This window comes from Branchiostoma belcheri, unplaced genomic scaffold (assembly GCF_001625305.1).
Source record: "Branchiostoma belcheri isolate BF01 breed outbred unplaced genomic scaffold, Haploidv18h27 scaffold41, whole genome shotgun sequence".
Lineage (NCBI taxonomy): Eukaryota > Metazoa > Chordata > Leptocardii > Amphioxiformes > Branchiostomatidae > Branchiostoma > Branchiostoma belcheri.
The window spans coordinates 2,658,702-2,675,726 of NW_017804032.1; the positions used below are offsets into that span (position 1 = coordinate 2,658,702).

The 17,025-nt window shown below is 40.2% G+C and overlaps 2 protein-coding genes across 2 annotated transcripts in view; one reads left to right on the forward strand and one right to left on the reverse strand.

The window, feature by feature from the left end:
* Nucleotides 1-445: 445 nt before the first annotated feature.
* LOC109477799 (coiled-coil domain-containing protein 39-like) lies at nt 446-14,006 on the forward strand. The gene is made up of 19 exons (XM_019779190.1): nt 446-682; nt 1,183-1,302; nt 3,974-4,120; nt 4,583-4,834; nt 5,111-5,239; nt 5,643-5,834; nt 6,135-6,238; nt 6,564-6,801; nt 7,154-7,243; nt 7,619-7,783; nt 8,158-8,295; nt 8,421-8,537; nt 8,771-8,986; nt 9,328-9,487; nt 9,865-10,112; nt 10,318-10,380; nt 10,722-10,838; nt 11,326-11,411; nt 13,228-14,006. The coding sequence occupies exons 1-19, from the start codon at nt 581-583 to the stop codon at nt 13,397-13,399; spliced, it is 2,856 nt and encodes a 951-aa protein (XP_019634749.1). The 5' UTR covers nt 446-580; the 3' UTR covers nt 13,400-14,006.
* Nucleotides 14,007-14,081: 75 nt separating this feature from the next.
* Nucleotides 14,082-17,025, reverse strand: part of LOC109477803 — a 5,582-nt gene continuing 2,638 nt past the window's right edge. The window contains exons 4-6 of the mRNA XM_019779199.1: nt 16,516-16,647; nt 15,876-15,956; nt 14,082-15,433 (exon numbers count right to left, since the gene is read on the reverse strand). Coding sequence (XP_019634758.1) covers nt 14,790-15,433; nt 15,876-15,956; nt 16,516-16,647 — 857 coding nt within the window. The 3' untranslated portion in view covers nt 14,082-14,789. The remainder of the gene's footprint in view (nt 15,434-15,875; nt 15,957-16,515; nt 16,648-17,025) is intronic.

Below are 17,025 nucleotides of genomic sequence, written 5' to 3' on the forward strand. Positions count from 1 at the left end.
TGTGCTACAAAGAGTATACGCTTAACTTCAGCGGACATATGACATAATCAAGTAAAAATGTTGCCTATAAGTAAAATATCTTAATCGCCCGGAAAATATTATATGCTTCCGATCAAGATCTAGACTTCTTCGAACAATTTTTCAGACTACTTAAATAACCAAGCATCAGGTAACGTACCCAGCTTGTAATATCGGTTATTTGACTCTCAAATATAGTATATAAGTCCATGCAATATTGCACAAAACTTTGGGGATAGTTAGTGGTGATTCCCTCTTTAAGTTTAATACTCAGGGCTTTGGGGCGGGCAAATGTGCTATGAATAGCTGACTCATGACTCAGTAAAAGGATTGGGTTGAGGGCTAGCTGCACTTTTACCTTTTATCGCAAGAGGCGCTCTTAGTGGACAGCAACCAACATCCGGGACCTTTTGGTATCCACAGCAAACGTTGTAAATACTAAGATGGCGGCGTGAAACTAAAGACTGTCGGCGATTTTACCACTTTTCACCGTAAATTCACCTGCTGAAATATCATTTTGATACTGTTGCGACCTTTATAGAAAGGGGAAAGACTACCAAAGATGCCGGAGGGTTCTATCAGGTCGCTGTTGTCGGATATCGGCTGGGACGAGGGCTTCAGTATGCCCGTCGCCAACGCCGAAAACAAACGGCTGGAAGAGGAGGTAAGATTCGAATGTTTTGACTCCTTTATTCATCTTTTTCTGTGTCACAAATTCCACCCGTTCAATCAGATTTTAATCAACATCCGCATAATTCACTTTCACCGCACATTCGCAAACTGTCTCAAAGTCATAAAGTTTTGTACTATCATACTAGTAGTTATGAAAGAAAAATATAATTTTACTGTCATTTCTTCAGTTAATTAATTCAGGGCACTTCTGAAATCTAAAGTAGTAAAACTTGACCATCCTGTGCTGATTTTTGCAATGATCTAATATGTTAAAATAATTTGAAATACCAGTTCCTTTAATTACTAGTATATAAAGAATTGGCTAGCTGTTAAAGACTTTTTGTGGCTAATACTTTACTATTGTCTATAATTTGTTTAAGTGTATGTGTGTATACTGTATGTGTGTGATCACGGCATATCCGTTCTAATGATGCTTACGAGGGTATATATGTCCACTAACAGTGCACTAATAAAATTGTCTCCCACTGACAGATTACGAGAAAGCAGCGTGAACTGGTCCGCTTCCAGCAGGAGTCAGAACAACATGAGGACCGTATCCACGCCATGAGGGCGCACTTCAAGAACGTGCAGCAAGAGCTGTCCCACACACAGGTGTGTTAATGAATCTCCCCAATGAAAGAACCTACCACACAGAGGTGTGAATGAACTTCCCCTATAAAAGAACTTCCCACACAGTGGTGTTAGTGAATCTCCCCCTGTGAGAGAACCTCCCATACAATGTTAAATGTTAATGAATCTCCCCGGCGAAGAACCTCCCTAATAGCTAACAGGTGTGTTAATAAAACTCCCCCTATGAAAGAACCCCTTGACATAGATTAATGTTATTAAATCTGACCCTAACTAGAACTAGAACCCCAACTGCACACACAGATGAGCTGCTGAATCCCCAAACAAAAAGCCTCCAACACGTGTGTAATGGATCCTCCCCCCCCAAAAAAAATCTTACCAAGCCAAGGACATTATACACAAGGACTGGGGTCGCATTTAGTCACTATTCAGCAACGTTCGACTCATGTGTGAAAAAACAATTGACACCTAACGTTATATGCCGATTACCCCTTGATTTACATAAATACAAAGCGCCCACAAGCAGCCCCCGCTATTGTTAGAAAATTTACGATGCCGCGACCGGGCGACAGGCACATTGTTTGGAGCAAGTTTGGAGTGATTTTGAGGATTGAAATAATATTTAGTATGATTTTGAAGAATTGGAGGGGGATATATCCACACACGTAGTACTACACAGTAAATCAGGGACCTTTGCTTGAATGTAAAGTTACACACTAGCGCGAGCGGGTGTTCCATATTTCTGTGTTTTAAACTAAAGCCCCAAGAAACAAACAGAACGTGCCAAGCTTCTGTTTTTTTGCCAAAAAATACAAGCAGACACGGACTAGATAAGATCGGGAACCCACATGTACTAGTATATGAAGCATGAATGTCTGGACATGTCCCTGGTGCACGTTTCTGGTACATAAATGGCGATCTTCCGCTTGGCTTCGGAAAATGCAACCCCTAAAGTACGGACCCGATCTTCTCCCATGACTTTCTAAGACCGCCGTACAAGTCCATCTACAGAATTTCCTACAACATGGTGCAATGTTTGAACCCAGCGACCGGAAAAAATCGACAACGACCGCCGATAAAATGTACAGGAATGTAAACAAAAAGGTCCGTACATTCAAAGAAAAACGTTCACTAATACAGGAAAAACGGCGTAACAACATTATAGCGAGATAAAATCTGTGTATTTTTACCTTCGCCAAGAAGGTTATGTTTTCAGGGGCGTTCGTGTATGTGTGTGTGTGTGTGTGTGTGTCTGTCTGTCTGTAAACACGATAACTTGAGAAGGCCTTGATGGATTGTCTTCATACTTGGTAGGTGGGTAGGTCTTGATGAGACCTCAAAATGATTAGATTTTGGGCCCCCTAGCGGCTTGTTATGGTACTGCAGCTGAACTTCCGGTTTTGATATCTCATTATCTAGACATGCTAGAGTGACGAAATTTGGATGGTAAGTAGCTCTTGTGCTGGGAAAGAAGTGACGTGAGTTTGGGCCCCCTAGCGGCTTGCTCTAGAACTGCAGGGATATATTCTTGAAAATATTCAAAAGGGGATAACTCAAGAACCGATTGACGGATCGTCGTGATTTTTGGTATGTAGGTAGCTTACGCGATGTTTAATATAATTATGTGACAATTATGCAAATATGGATTTAATTTGCATAATTTATGAGGAAATTCTATAAATCAGCTGCATTCCATGATAGGACAATTGAAGCTTGTGACATTGGTAATTGACAATGAGAGAAACACAGGAAGATATTGATTATGTTAATAATGACTTAATTTGCATAATTAATGAGAAAATTTTATAATTATGTAATGATAACTGCCTGGAATTTCATACTTGTGGTATTTGAAAGTTTAGCTGACGTGAACATCATTAAACATAATTTATTCAAATCAGGACCTCATTTGCATAATTTATTAGGAAATGCTAGAATGCATTGTTTGTTAATATATATAAGACTGTCTTTTGGTTGAGATTATAATAAAATGATATCATTCATGAAAATTAGGTTCCTATTTCTTAAATCAGGGGGGAATAATCTAATCTATAATTTGTCAGTCATAAAGTTTAACATCATTTGGCGAAGGTATGAGATCGGGGAACTCTAGTCTTACATATTTTACGGCTGAAAACATAAGTGACTTCGACGAAAACGGCTGTAAACTTGTCCATGTTTGTCGTACGGCGATGAAACAAACATCAAAATCTCCGACATTTTCTTCTCTACGCGATGCCGATGTCTGCACATGGCAGCCGCGCAACCCAAATAAGGAAACTGTCAGAAAACGCAGGGGTAGCGAAGTAGTCTTCGGAAGGCTTCGGCGCCCATGACGTCATGGTGCTGCTCATTAGCTATGCCAACGTCATGATTCGGCCGAAAACCCCGCGAAAGGGTGAGTCCAACGTTGACATCAATCGGGGGCCGCGCGGGCGTGAAGACAAAGGGACGCAGCGGGACTCGGCGCGGCGGAACAATGGCCACCGCGGGGTGTTAATTGCGAGCCCAGTCCTTCTTGTACAATGTCTCTGCCAAGCCAACCAAAAATGTCAGTAACTGGAAATGAAAGTTATGTTACAGTAATGGTACATGCATGAATGCATTTCTGGTTTGACAGTTGAATTGCAAGTATGCTTCAGTTAAATTGATGTATCTTGAATGTATGTTGATTGTTTTTTGTTGTCATACCCAGGGTCTCTGTCGTGCCCGAGACAATGAGATAGAAACGGAGGATCACATGAAGCAGATCGCGGAGAGGGAGGAGGGGCGTCTGGGACAGGAGATCACACGGCTCGATAACGAGAGAACCGAACTCTTGGAGAAGAAAAATGTCTTTGAGGTACTTTGTCCAAACATTTCCTAAGAAGTTAAACATTCATCTACAATAACATATATCTTGTGTACTTGTCATTCTGTGTTTCCATTCTATCTTGATCATGAACATGTATTTCCATTTCATCTTTTTCTTTGCAAAGTAGGGGTACATGTATTATTTAAACCTGCCTCAGTCCCTGCAACAGGCAAATAGTGCCACCTACCAAAAATGTATTGAACTGCATGCTAGATATAAATCTAAACTTATAACACAGTTATGGTGTGAAAACTGGGTGATTCCTTTGTCTGTAATGTTGGCAAGAAAATAGAGCCTAACACAGCTTTTGTTTATTTGTTTGTTTTTTTGTTTTTATTTAGAACATGATATTTAGACAAACGCAGCATCTGGAGGAGCTGAAGGCCCAGATGAACTGGAACCAGAATAGACTCTAACACAGCTTTTGTTTGTTTGTTTGTTTTTATTTAGAACACGATATTCAGACAGACCCAGCGTCTGGAGGAGCTGAAGGCCCAGATGAACTGGAACCAGCAGGCTCTGGAGGCGTGGCTGGAGGAGTCGGCACGGAAAGACGAGGACGCCATGACGCTCGCCAAGTACACGCGCCAGGACGACGCCAAGGGGAAGGAGCTCTCCCTCCGCATGGAGCGCATGACGGAGGAAATGATCCGCAAAAGGAGGATGTTGGACCACGAGACAACAGAGACACTCACTGCACAGGTATGACATTTATTCCCAACCAGCATTTATTCCCAGCAAGCATAATTTGATATCATAAATTTTTCTATTCAATTTATATCCAACTTGTCTTTGCATACATGTAGGCTCAGAATTACCTTGTTATGAAAATAACCTGAAGTTTAAGTGAGACAATGGTTTTATTGCAGTATGACTTGAAATACACTTTTTGATGGTTTTCATACACTAACACACAGCAATGTATACTATTCTTTGGTTATATTTTGATGGATTCAAAATAAATGAAATGATTTTTAGATTGAGCTGGACAAAACGGCAGAAGAGTTTCGGAAGGCTCACGAGACTCGCCAGGACTTGATCCACCAATGGGAGCAGACCATAGAACAGATGCAGAAGCGTGATCGGGAAATGGATGCTAACGCTGCCGTGAGTAACCTACCTAGATTCAGCATATCATGTTTTGACCAGTAGCCAGTTTTCCTGAACTACCGGTATAGAATCATTTGCTGACATACTGTAAATCACTTTATGTTCATGGTAGCAAAAGTTTGTAGTCTGAGAAAACTATACATTTGCAGTGGTGGCAGTTGCTGCAAACAGACAGAAAGTCGGCAAATTGTTTTCGCGGTGCAGAAGTGACTGCAAAAACCGCAAATATAAAGTACCGTGAAAAATCCTGATTTACAGTATACAGAGGCATTCACGAGTGTAATCTAATCCACATGTAATTCAACTCTATACAATATCTTTAGGCATAGACATATAAAAGACAGGTATAGACATGTATGTTTATATATGTGTGTTAACTAATATGCATTATATTCCATAGGAGCTGGCCCGGGTCAAAGCCGAGGTGCGCGGTGCAGAAGACACCATCAAGGAAAAGCAGAGTTTTCTGGAAAATGAGACCGAGAACAACAAGGAGATGGAGAAGAAGATCGGTGCCTCGGAGCGTCTGGCTGCAAAACTGCGTCTGGAGTACCAGGATCTGGAGACACAGCGTATTCAGTTTCAGGATGAGGTACAGCATGACTGTTTTTACTTTTCACAGGTGCCATCTAGTAGTTTATGAGAAAACTGCAGGCCAGAAAAGAGCAGTAATTAGGCATTGATTAGCTGTGGACGTCCGTTAAAGGCACACATTTGTCAAGTTTCCAGCACGCAGCAAGAATTTGTATGGAAAATAAGATTTGTAAATATTCTTGAAAAACATTTACATTTTAAAATATACGTCCTTAAGAGTTAATAACTACTTGCTACCTACACTTGCATTAAACAGTGTAGAGATTTCTTAATATTAACTTTCTCATTTTTCTTTCAGTTGGAGACCCTGAAGTACACTGTTGAGAGGACAGCGTCGGATCTAGACAGCATGCGGACACAGGTCACCAACCTGCGAAAGGACGTGGAGGATAAAAACGACAAGTAAGATATTAATGATGAGTAAGATGTTAATAATGATAAGACTGTACCTTGAACAGAAAAATATGGGGTGTCCCTGCCTTTCATTTATCTCTTCCATTTTGCCAGTAAGGCCACAGAGGAGGTACAACAGTGCTGTAAATTTTGAAACTTTTGTGGTGGTTATATTTTTGCAGGGACCATTTCACAACAAATATGTCATTCCATTGAATTTTTTTCTACCACAAACTTGAAGCACTGTGGAAACACTTCTCCTTCTACCGTTAAATGAAGTCCCCATGAAAATAAATGAGTTTACAATTATAACAACATTGTCTACTGCCTTCAGGTTGAGGGCTGCTCAAGAACTCCGTGAACAGCTGACAGAGAAGCTGAAGATTACTACAGAGTCCGAGCTGAGCGCAGAGGAGCGCGCCCTGCGCATGGACGAGCTTCTGGCGGAGGAGGAACACCAGATCAAGGACATCGAGACAGACCTGGGCAGGCTGAGGGAAGTGCAGTTCAAACGGACACAGGAGCTTCACAACGCCAGGCAACAGGAACGGCACACACACGCTGAGATTACGGTTAGTATCATTCATTTATTGGTTTGGCTGTTCAACCCTCACAGCCAGGGCAGCACACAACTAGCCAGTGGCTATTACAAAGGGCTTGCCCTGCTGACAAGATATGACAAAACATTACATTAGCATATAAAATGGCTCAACAATCTGCAAATGTGTTACATTTTTCTATGTAAATAAAAACTTTCTACAAAGGAACAAAATCTATGAAGGAATGGTTAGTATCAGGCTCCAAGTCTTTTCAAATTGTGTTTTCCTTCATGCAAACATTAATGTTAAATCTAGACTATAATTTTTTTTATTAGACTTTTTCAACAATGCTTTCATATGAAGGTTTCATTTCTCTCTATCCCAGGGTGCCAGAGCGGCAAGTCGGAACCTCACCAGCCGTTTGAACAAGCTAGACCATGATTCCTTGCAGCAGCAGGAAATCATCTACAACCAGGTAAGAAAACAGACGACATCAACTCAGCCTGGACAGTCAGGAATTCATTCTAATCTTTGTATCCATTATGTAAATCTGTAGTATTCTGTTACAAAATAACATTGTAATCAGTTGGTTGCATTACCTTACTGAGAGAAGCAATTCAATGTACTTTTCATCAACTGCTCATCATTTGATTTAAAAATGGGTCATTGAGGATCAAAATAAAAAATAAAGCAACCAAGATTTATTTGGTATCACAAGTACACTGTTGTAGCAGTGTTGTGATGAAGGTGCTGTAATACTATGATATTTGATGTTCTCAGCACAATCGTGTGACATTACCTGACATTCCTAGATATAGGGTCTTACATGTTCTATTTCTTTGTTTACCAGGATTTCCAGATTCAGCAGTTGGAACGTCGTATCAACCGTATGATGGGAGAGAGTAGCCACGATGAGAAGATACAGCTGGAGGCCAAGATCAAAGAACTCCTGGAAGTCCTGGACAACAGGAACACCACCCACACACTGCTGACCACCCAGCTGAAACGACTACAGGTAATCCCGCTTCTGACACCATGTTGTACCTCCTGATACATGTATGTTTGATCTCTTTCAGGATCAAGGATAAGACTCAAGGATGATTGTTCTTACTATGATTTTAACAGAATGGTTCGGTTCAAACACTGTTGGAATTTTGTAGGTCTATTCAGAATGCAATCATACTGCAAGTAGAATACACCCTGCTCAATATTTCTCCAATACAACATACATGTTTGTTCCTAGCTAACTGTGAGTATTAATCATAAATGGAATTGTACAATGTAGCTGCCTTTGCTTTCTTTCACAATTGTCAGAGAAATACAGAACTATGAAATTGTCTTTTTATCATAAATGTTGCTGTACTGATCTGTGATTGACAATTTTTCCAGGACGATATCCGTCGACAGAAGCGTGATCTGGAGATCCGTGGATCGGAATGTGCAGATCTCACCTCCAAGATCGAGGAGCTGGAGCTGTACAACAACAGCTCTCAGAGAGTGCTGCGCAACCTGAACAAAGAGAAACAGGTAAAAAAAATTGGCTCATTCTTGAATAAAGCATTGCTTCGATGTGTAAAAATTGCCAATTTTTTTATAACCAGACTTCAAATGTCGTGCAGAATTTGAATTCTGTTTCTGACCCTCTTTCATAGGATCTGATGGTGGAAGAGAATATTCTGAAGCTGGAAATCAAGCGGCTGAGAGACATGCTTCACAGCAAGGCTGACACTGTCTTCTCATTGGAGAAGAGGAGACTGCAGCTAGAAACGGTAGGTTTTCTTTATCTTTCTTTCACTCATTCACTCACTAATCTTGGAGCATAGCACCTTGCTTTTAATACAGACAGGAAATTTGTAATAACTATGTAAGAGACAGAAGATCTCTGGTTGGTTGAAGCAAGCACTATAGTCCAACCCTAGGGAATTCTGGGATTTTTTTTCTTTAACCCATGGAATTCTGGGAAATGACCTTTAGCCCTAATTTGCATATTGTATGTGTTTAGGCAATGAAGGAGCGTAGGGAGGAAATCAACGTGCACAGGGACATGTTGGCGGCTCAGCAAAAGGCCGCAGAGGAGGAGCGACAGACGATCAGCGCAGAGCTACATGACCGGATCTCCAAGATCGACAAGCTGCGGAAGCGCTACGAGATCCTGATGGTCGCAATGGCTCCTCCCGAGGGAGAGGAGGAGAGGTCACAGGCATACTATGTCATCAAGGTCGGTGCACTAATTGATTTAAAGCAACTTTCTTTTATGTTCAGTGGCTAAAGAAATGAAAGACACAGATCAAAGTCAAAAGTCATTGGCTGCAGGTAATTTTGTATGTTACAAGATGGTAAGACAAATTTAGAAGAGTTGTGTAACAGTTATTTTCCTATCATCCCCAGCTACAAATTTGTAAAATGTATAGTAATTGTTGGCACGTAATCAGTATGATATCTTGATTCAAATAACTTCTTGCGTGTCTCTACTTTTAGTCTTTTGGCAATAATATCTACATGTCACATGTGTGCTTTCTCTAAGGTACAAATTTTCTCATTTTGTGTCTTCAACTTTAGGCAGCACAAGAGAAGGAGGAGCTGCAGAGGGAGGGGGATGAGTTGGACGCCAAAATCCGCAAGGCGGAGAAAGAGATCCGTGCCTTGGAGAACACGCTGAAACTCATGAACAACCGCAACCAGACGTACCGCAAGTCCTTCCAGAAGGTCACTGAGACAAGTAAGTAATGCTCACTAGTAGCTTTTGTGTTTGACAACTACATAGGTTAGCTTTTCTTATACAATATCATGTCATGTTGCAGATGTATATGATATGCTTTCAGTTCCTAATAATAATGATGCCACTGTAATCTTCATCATAACCCTCTTGTCTACATTCAGTATCACAAGCAATGATTAAAACGATAAAATCTTCCAATAAGTTAGTGGGATTTCATGAAACTTACTAAAAACATGCTTTTATTTTTGTTTCAACCTTCAACACTCTTAACCCTAGTGAACCAAATACATGTAAGTCCAAATACTCTTGGAGAATAGCTGCAAAAGCTTAAACCTATCAAACAAGAATCTTGCTGACCATTTTTTTGCGCGTTGCAGGTGAAGAATACGAAGAGAAACAGCAGCTTGACGAGCAACTCCGCGCCGTCATGGACAAGTACAAGTACAAGCGGCGGCAGATTCGTGAGCTGAACGAGGACGTCCAGACCATGTCCAGCACGCTGGAAAACTTGCAGCGCGACGAGGCGGCGTACGGGAACCTCGCTGACGAGAAACAGAGTAAAGTCCTGCAGCTGAAGCGCGAACTCGACGAACAGAGGACCAAGATTGAACGGGTTGAAAAACAGGTAAGGCAAATTATAGATTATGTCCTAGACATAATAAATGGCATATTGAATGTCTTTTTGTTTCCATTTTGTAGTATGTCTTAGCTGAGTGCAGGTCATGTGCATGTAGTTTTTTTTTGTGTATAAAGTTTGATTAGTTGCATGCTTTCGCTTGTTCTTTAGATATGTGAGAAAAAATAATGATATTCGATTTCTCCTCCTGCAGTGTGCAAGGTATGCCAGGGAAATCCGTTCAGCAAAGAAGACCAAAGGACAAACACATGAGGAGGTAATAGAGGAACTTTTTATCATTGTGACTTCTCGCTCAACACACAATCACAAATATGTTTCTAGATAAATTTACACAATTTCTCCCCATTATGAGAACAAATGAGTCTTCATAAGGCATGCACAGTTCCCCATTAATTTGAGCATTCTGTAAAACCAGTAGTCAAAAAAAGTAGGTCACTTTTTCAAGCATTGTATTTGTATACTCTTGAGAGTTGAATGTTCTTGATAGCACTGTTAAATTTATAATAATTTAGCCTACTATGTTCTGTGGTATGTCACCAAAGATTAGTAAAGCTTCAGTTGGATATTCTAACACTCAGTTGAACATTTATCGTGCAGCGTGACATGGACCTGCGTGAGCTGCGGGACTTTAACCAGGGCGTGATGCGGCAGATGGCGACAGTCGGCTCTGCCTACCAAGACCTGTCCTCCATCATTAACCTCTACTTCCAGCAGGTAAGCTTATAAATATATCATTATATCATTACTTATTTCAGAACACACTGAAAACAAAAGCTCATGCACGGAGGTAAAAACATTATGATAGAAATGCAGAAAATCCTTACATGAAAACTGATTTATCAATATAATATCCTATATACATGTGGCAATGCCAATTGCTATTAATATATTATACACATACATGTATATTAGAATGAAATTGATTTGATGGATTACATGTACTTTTTATTAACAACTGCTTATACATAACCAGATAGCATTTTTGTGTGACACATCATTTCACAAAGTAAACTGTTTGGAAATTTTTCAACAGTTATGTTTGATTGTACCATTACTAATAATTTGTTTATTAAGGAATGTCCATTAGTGTTGACAAGACATGTACATCATAAACTACATAAATTGTAACTACTTGAATATTCACAACTGTTTGCATTCACTTATAAGTAACTACTTTTTTTTCCTTTAACCCCTCCCCCAGGCTGGTTTATCCCCTCCCCCGTCGGGTCCCAGCAGCCGAGCTAGTTCACGCCCGACTTCTTCCCGCAGCTCACAGCTCTCCGCAAGGTAACCTTTTCAACGGCTACTCCTCAGCTATTTTCCACCACCTACAACACAACCAGGGTCACTCTTTCAAACTCGAGTCCACGGATGTCTTAGACCGCGAAACACGCTGGTGGGAACGGGGTGTTAAAGAGGCAATATATGAAAGAATGTACAACCCCACCCTCAACAGGGAAGGGGGGCTACGGGTCGATCTTTCCGGCACTTGGGATTTGGCACTACCAGCCCCGAGGACAGACAACACTTAAGCTCCTGTCCTGTATAACAGGAGCTTTCAGACTAATTTGCATCATCTTGTCTTGACTTGTCTGACTTTTGTTCCTTTTTCGACTTCCAAATTTGTCTTCACTTTATTTGCATATCAATCAACAGGTTGTGTATATAAACCTGCTTTCCCCTCTGGTCTCTCAGTCACTGACGAAAGCTAGTGGATACTAGCTGAAACGTCTGACGTTTTCAAAATCATATCCAGTTGCTTGAGTAACTGTTTTTTGGCATAACCATTTCATAGTTTTGTCTTTAAAAAGCTTCAGTTTCAAAACTCTTGAATCGCTAGTCTGTAGCTAGAAATTGAAAGACTTTGACAACTATGCACTGTATAGATGTGTTTTTGTGTACAGTGAACATGCATTATGTAAGAAATACTTTGTACTTCCAAGCTAAAGCAATAATAAATACATCCCAGTGACTTTTCAAATGTCCAAAGGAAGAAGAATTTCCCGCAGCTGCCTACAGAATGATAAATGTACTGCTGTTATTTTAACCTTTTTCCACCCAAGGGTACTTCACAAGATTGAATGACTCTGGAAATCCAGAAAAGCCCCACGAACATTTCTCAATTTCCAGGCTTTTTGAATTTGCTATTCAACATTGATAAAAAAAAAAAATAAACTCACACTACACAAAATGTATTTCCTTTTAAAAAATGGTGTTCATCTTGCATTCTCATGTTGCATAATCTAAAATGATTGACATCGATTTTGGCCAAAAAAATTAACTATTGGTCAAAAAAATCTTGAGATGCTCCAGATATATGTCCCTAACAGGGAGTGTATAATTCCAGGCCAAGGCCATCAGTCCGATCGGCCCCTCCCAGTGGCAGAAACTTAAAGACCCCGACTCAAGTAGACCTGAGTTTGGGGCTGGATGGCAAGAACACGGGAGGGGGAAAACAGACCTCCAAGGCCCCCCAGGCTTGGTAACCACTGGCTTGGGTGTCTTTTACAAAATGTAGTGCAAAATGCATGGGAGCTCAGAAAGTTCAGCTTGCTTTTCTGTTGGCATGGCTTTCAATATAAAATACCTTAACCGTGCACACCATGTTATAATAGCAAATGCATTGTCTATGTGTACTGCATGTGACTCAACTTTGCATGGAAGTACTTGTTGAAGAAAGCCAAAGACCATCTATTTATGTTTCATCCACATGAAGTTCGGCTTGGACAGTAACGTTAAGATACATTTTTTGCCATGGAAGTGCAGCATGCGGTTGCATGGCATTGTCTTAGAAGGCTGCAGTGGCATGTTGTTCCAAAGAACACTCAGCATGAATTTGTGACAATATCAGTTACTTCAAATATGTACAAAATAGTTGTATGTAGATAAGCATAGCACTTTCATCTGTAGAATTTGTTCATCAACTTTTGGACTAAAGACCGAAGAATCAGACTAAAGATCTGTCAAAAAAATTTGTTGTTCTTGAAGCATCGAAAATTATGCAGCAGCTGTTGATTGAATGTGTCCGTGTTGGAAGATTTCCACCCTTGGCGTATCATGTGAAGAAATAATTAACAGTCCCCGATGTCTTTCTTTCCGGTAGGACAACGTCCTCCGTGCGGTCTGGACCTACGAGCCGTGCAAGCGTTACGTCGCCGAAACAGGTGTACCTGGGGATGGGTCTTTCCGTGACTGGAGGCGCAAGATCTCCGCACAGCTCCCGACCAGCAAGTGCCGGAAGCAGCGCCAGTAGCCGCGGTAGCGCCAGGAGGTAGACGTACACAGAAAACCTTCGTCATCAAAATTGTCAAAAAAACTTTCACATTTAGAGGTGTTCCTTGCCACACCACTTCACTCTGTGCACTAAAATTATCTATTTCTGTGTGTAAAAATCTTCACACAAAAAACTTCTCTGAAAAAATGGCAAGACCTACAGAATGAAGGGCTTTAATTACCTTTGTTATTAAAAAAATATATGCCTTATGTGTATAGGACTGTTTAAAGTAAGTGCTTATTTCACATTTATAAAATCTGTTCTCAGAATGTCGGATGAATTGTTGTTTCAATTTAGCTCACATCAGGCCATTTCAAGATGTGACCTTGTATGTATCAGAAATATCAGGTACCGCGGCCTTACACAAACTGTATCTGTCTTTGTATCTTATCTTTAGAAGGGAAATTATGAGTAGAACTCATTTCAGCTTTTGATGTTTCTCTCAATGACATACTTTACTGATATTGTAGATTTTCTTGTCGTATATATACCATGTACATGTATGTACTTTTGTTTGCAACCCACGATGTTGATATCACACTTTTTGCACAAAGTTATTTTCTAATCCACAATGGTGATATTCCTTGAATAAAAAGAGTGTTGATAGACTTGACATGATAGAGTCTTGTGATGCTTTATCTTTGTTTCTTTAAGAATATTGCCAAAAATAAAAAAAACACAAGTAACAAGCCACAATTTATTTCCAGAAAAACAATTTCGGACTCCGGGCCAGATTGCTTTACTCGACGATCAAGTTGATATTTGTATTGAGTACATAGCAGAGGGTGACAATCATGCAGAATGCATTAATTGCACTATGGAGTAGTCCAATTACATACATGTATGCTTATACACAATTAGTACACAATTATACAAAACCCCTTTCACCATTATACATGATTATACGTAAATGCATAATTATCCACATATGGTTTCTTATATATATATTAATGGCAATGAACCTTAATCCGACACTTTTATAACGCATACGCTTCATTGAATGATAAATCCACAAGCAGACTTTGGTATTTCGGTACAGTGTACAATGTTTTTTTTTTTCCTAGTCATTACTTCATTTGCAAAACTCTTCCAATCTTATTACGTTAGTGTCACATTAAGGTAATTACATTGTTACATGTAAAAGTATATGCAGTGTGCTCAACCAACCCGTGGCAAAGCTTTCAAAGACCGTATAGGACTGGTAAGCCACAGTCGTACACACAGAACCTGACGTGCCGATGTCTTGGTCATCGTTGGGAACGACGGACGAACAACAACAGACTGAGTGTACATAATTATGTAGTTAGGAACATGCAACAACTTCATAGACCCATCAATTCCTTCAGGTCACTATCACTGGCAAACTTTGATCTTAAAAACTCGCTGCGACATTAGCTCCATTTCACGTTCTTGCTGAAACAACTCAGGTCATGAAGGTATTTTTCCCCATCTGTGAACAACAATCCCCACAGCAAACTAACCCGGACCTTAAGACCAACCCACAGTGAGCCATTCTTCCAATCGGGTAGGATTATGTTGCGCGTCTCCCTGACAACGGCCTGACGAAAGAGTTCCTCAGAATCGAAACGAGGTTGCGCATTAAGTCGTCTGAAGTCCGAGGCGTCTCCACTGACATAGTAGCTCTTAAGGTTGGGGTTGTAATAGTACGTCACTGAAGCAACATTAGACTCATCATGGACAAAGTAGTCACACTTAGACATCAGCAAGATGTCAGTGAACACCTGGTCACCCAGTAGGTTTGGAGAGCCTTCCCGTATCCTATCATCATTCAAACTTTCCCCCCTGAAGGCGTCTATGTGTAAGACTCTGTTGTTCCCAAACTTGGATTTGAATTCCTTAATAACTTCGTCGAGATCAGAGGCCAGGTATATGCGAATCTCTCTGCCCTTATTTTTGGCAGTGATGTCATTTATGAGACGTTGCACAACTTGAACAAAGTCGTGTAGTTCTGGAGGTGTCTGGTCAAAGAATGCCATCTCTTCGGCGTGACTTGATTGTAGTCTCACGTGGACACCTGTAGAAAGAAACATCGTATTCATCTGTGGGCTATAAGTATAAGAAGTGTGTGTGTGCGCGCGCGCGCGCGCGTGCGTGCGTGCGTGTGTGTGACGTAATTTTCTTAAACGCCCAGGGGCCCAAAATTCATACCATCGTTCCTGATACAAAAAAGTATCTGCCACAAGACAATCAAGTCCACAGCATGTCTAGGGCAAAAGATACAAAAGCTGGAAGTTTTTCTTCATTACCAAGGTTGACCACCAGAAGACCCAGAAGGTTGATCTTGACCTAAAAACTAAATACCAATTATCATCACAATTTATAAATGCCTTCCTAATTTTACCACAAATATGCGGAAACACACAAAAAAGCACAAAGAACAATTCCTTCGTTTTCTTGGAGGTAAAAACATAGAAGCAAGATATTTTGAATTTTTGTATCTAAAAAAATGTACTTACCTATATTAATACTATCTGCCATGAAGGATTGATAAAAAGTATCCACTGCGGTCTTGATCCTAGCGGCTGGCTGGAGATAACCTGGAGATGAATAAATGACCTTTATTATATGAAATGAAATGATCTTTATTGCATATCCTTGCCCAGACGGCTAAATGCATACATGCTTTGTCACAGTATAAAATACATGTGGTGCATACATACATAATGTATGTTTGAGTTCTATACTAGGATTCTAAGTACTACATAATTCTTAAAGTTACTGTTTGTCTATTTTTTGGTTCTGGTTTCTTCTCTCTTCTTGAAACACTTATTAATACTGTACAAGCTAAGTACAGGTCATGGTGATTAAGTTCTATGAACAATAATAGTGATACAACTCTGGTATCTTACTACATCTGCACGGGCTGATGTATACTTATTTACAGTCTCATCAGCTTTGCTTCTTAAAACAGTTCAAAGTGTAAGAATAGATGGAGCTGAATGAATGATATTCTTTTCTTTTATTTGCAATCTAAGATATTTAAATATTTCTTCATACAAGGCACGTACAATTTACATAAGAATTACAATTGTCTTCTATCTTAACTCTTATTACAATATTGTCATATTCTTTGCAAAGAAATGCGGTTTTGTATACCTGATATGACGTGATTGGCAAGAGCCCGGATCTCTGCTGTAATTGGTTGGTAGTATTCCGTCACCTTGTTTCCAAGTCGGCAAACCGGAAGTCCACCAATTCTCCCTTTGCTCCTGTTCGAGTCAGGTAAAGCTGATGGGAGTCAACAGCAACAAAAAGTCAAAACTTGATAGTTCATCTGTGTAGACGTCATCATGAAACAAATTTGAACTTTCATTACCAAAAAAAACTTTATGCAGCTTACAATCCACTGCTCACCGAATACTGCCACACTCTCCGAGGATGCATCCATGGCGGTTAATATCAAGTTAGTTATGAATTATTAGATAAATTTGAAGATAAATACACTTACCGAAGTACCGCTTAAAGGAAACCTTGAGGGTGCCATACACACACGAGTGTTCGCCTCCTGTATTATATCTTCATTCATCCCTGTACAAGTCAGGAATGTAAAAAAAAGGCAGCGTTCATTAATTATTGATTATAAATGTTTGCCAGTACGCCCCCCCC

What these genes read in the sequence shown, in the direction of transcription:
- LOC109477799 (XM_019779190.1), top strand. Translation starts at nt 581, where the DNA reads ATGCCGGAGGGTTCTATCAGGTCGCTGTTGTCGGATATCGGCTGGGAC. An exon ending in ACAAACGGCTGGAAGAGGAG is followed by an intron (nt 683 to 1,182) that starts GTAAGATTCGAA and finishes TCCCACTGACAG; the next exon opens with ATTACGAGAAAGCAGCGTGA. An exon ending in AGAAGAAAAATGTCTTTGAG is followed by an intron (nt 4,121 to 4,582) that starts GTACTTTGTCCA and finishes GTTTTTATTTAG; the next exon opens with AACACGATATTCAGACAGAC.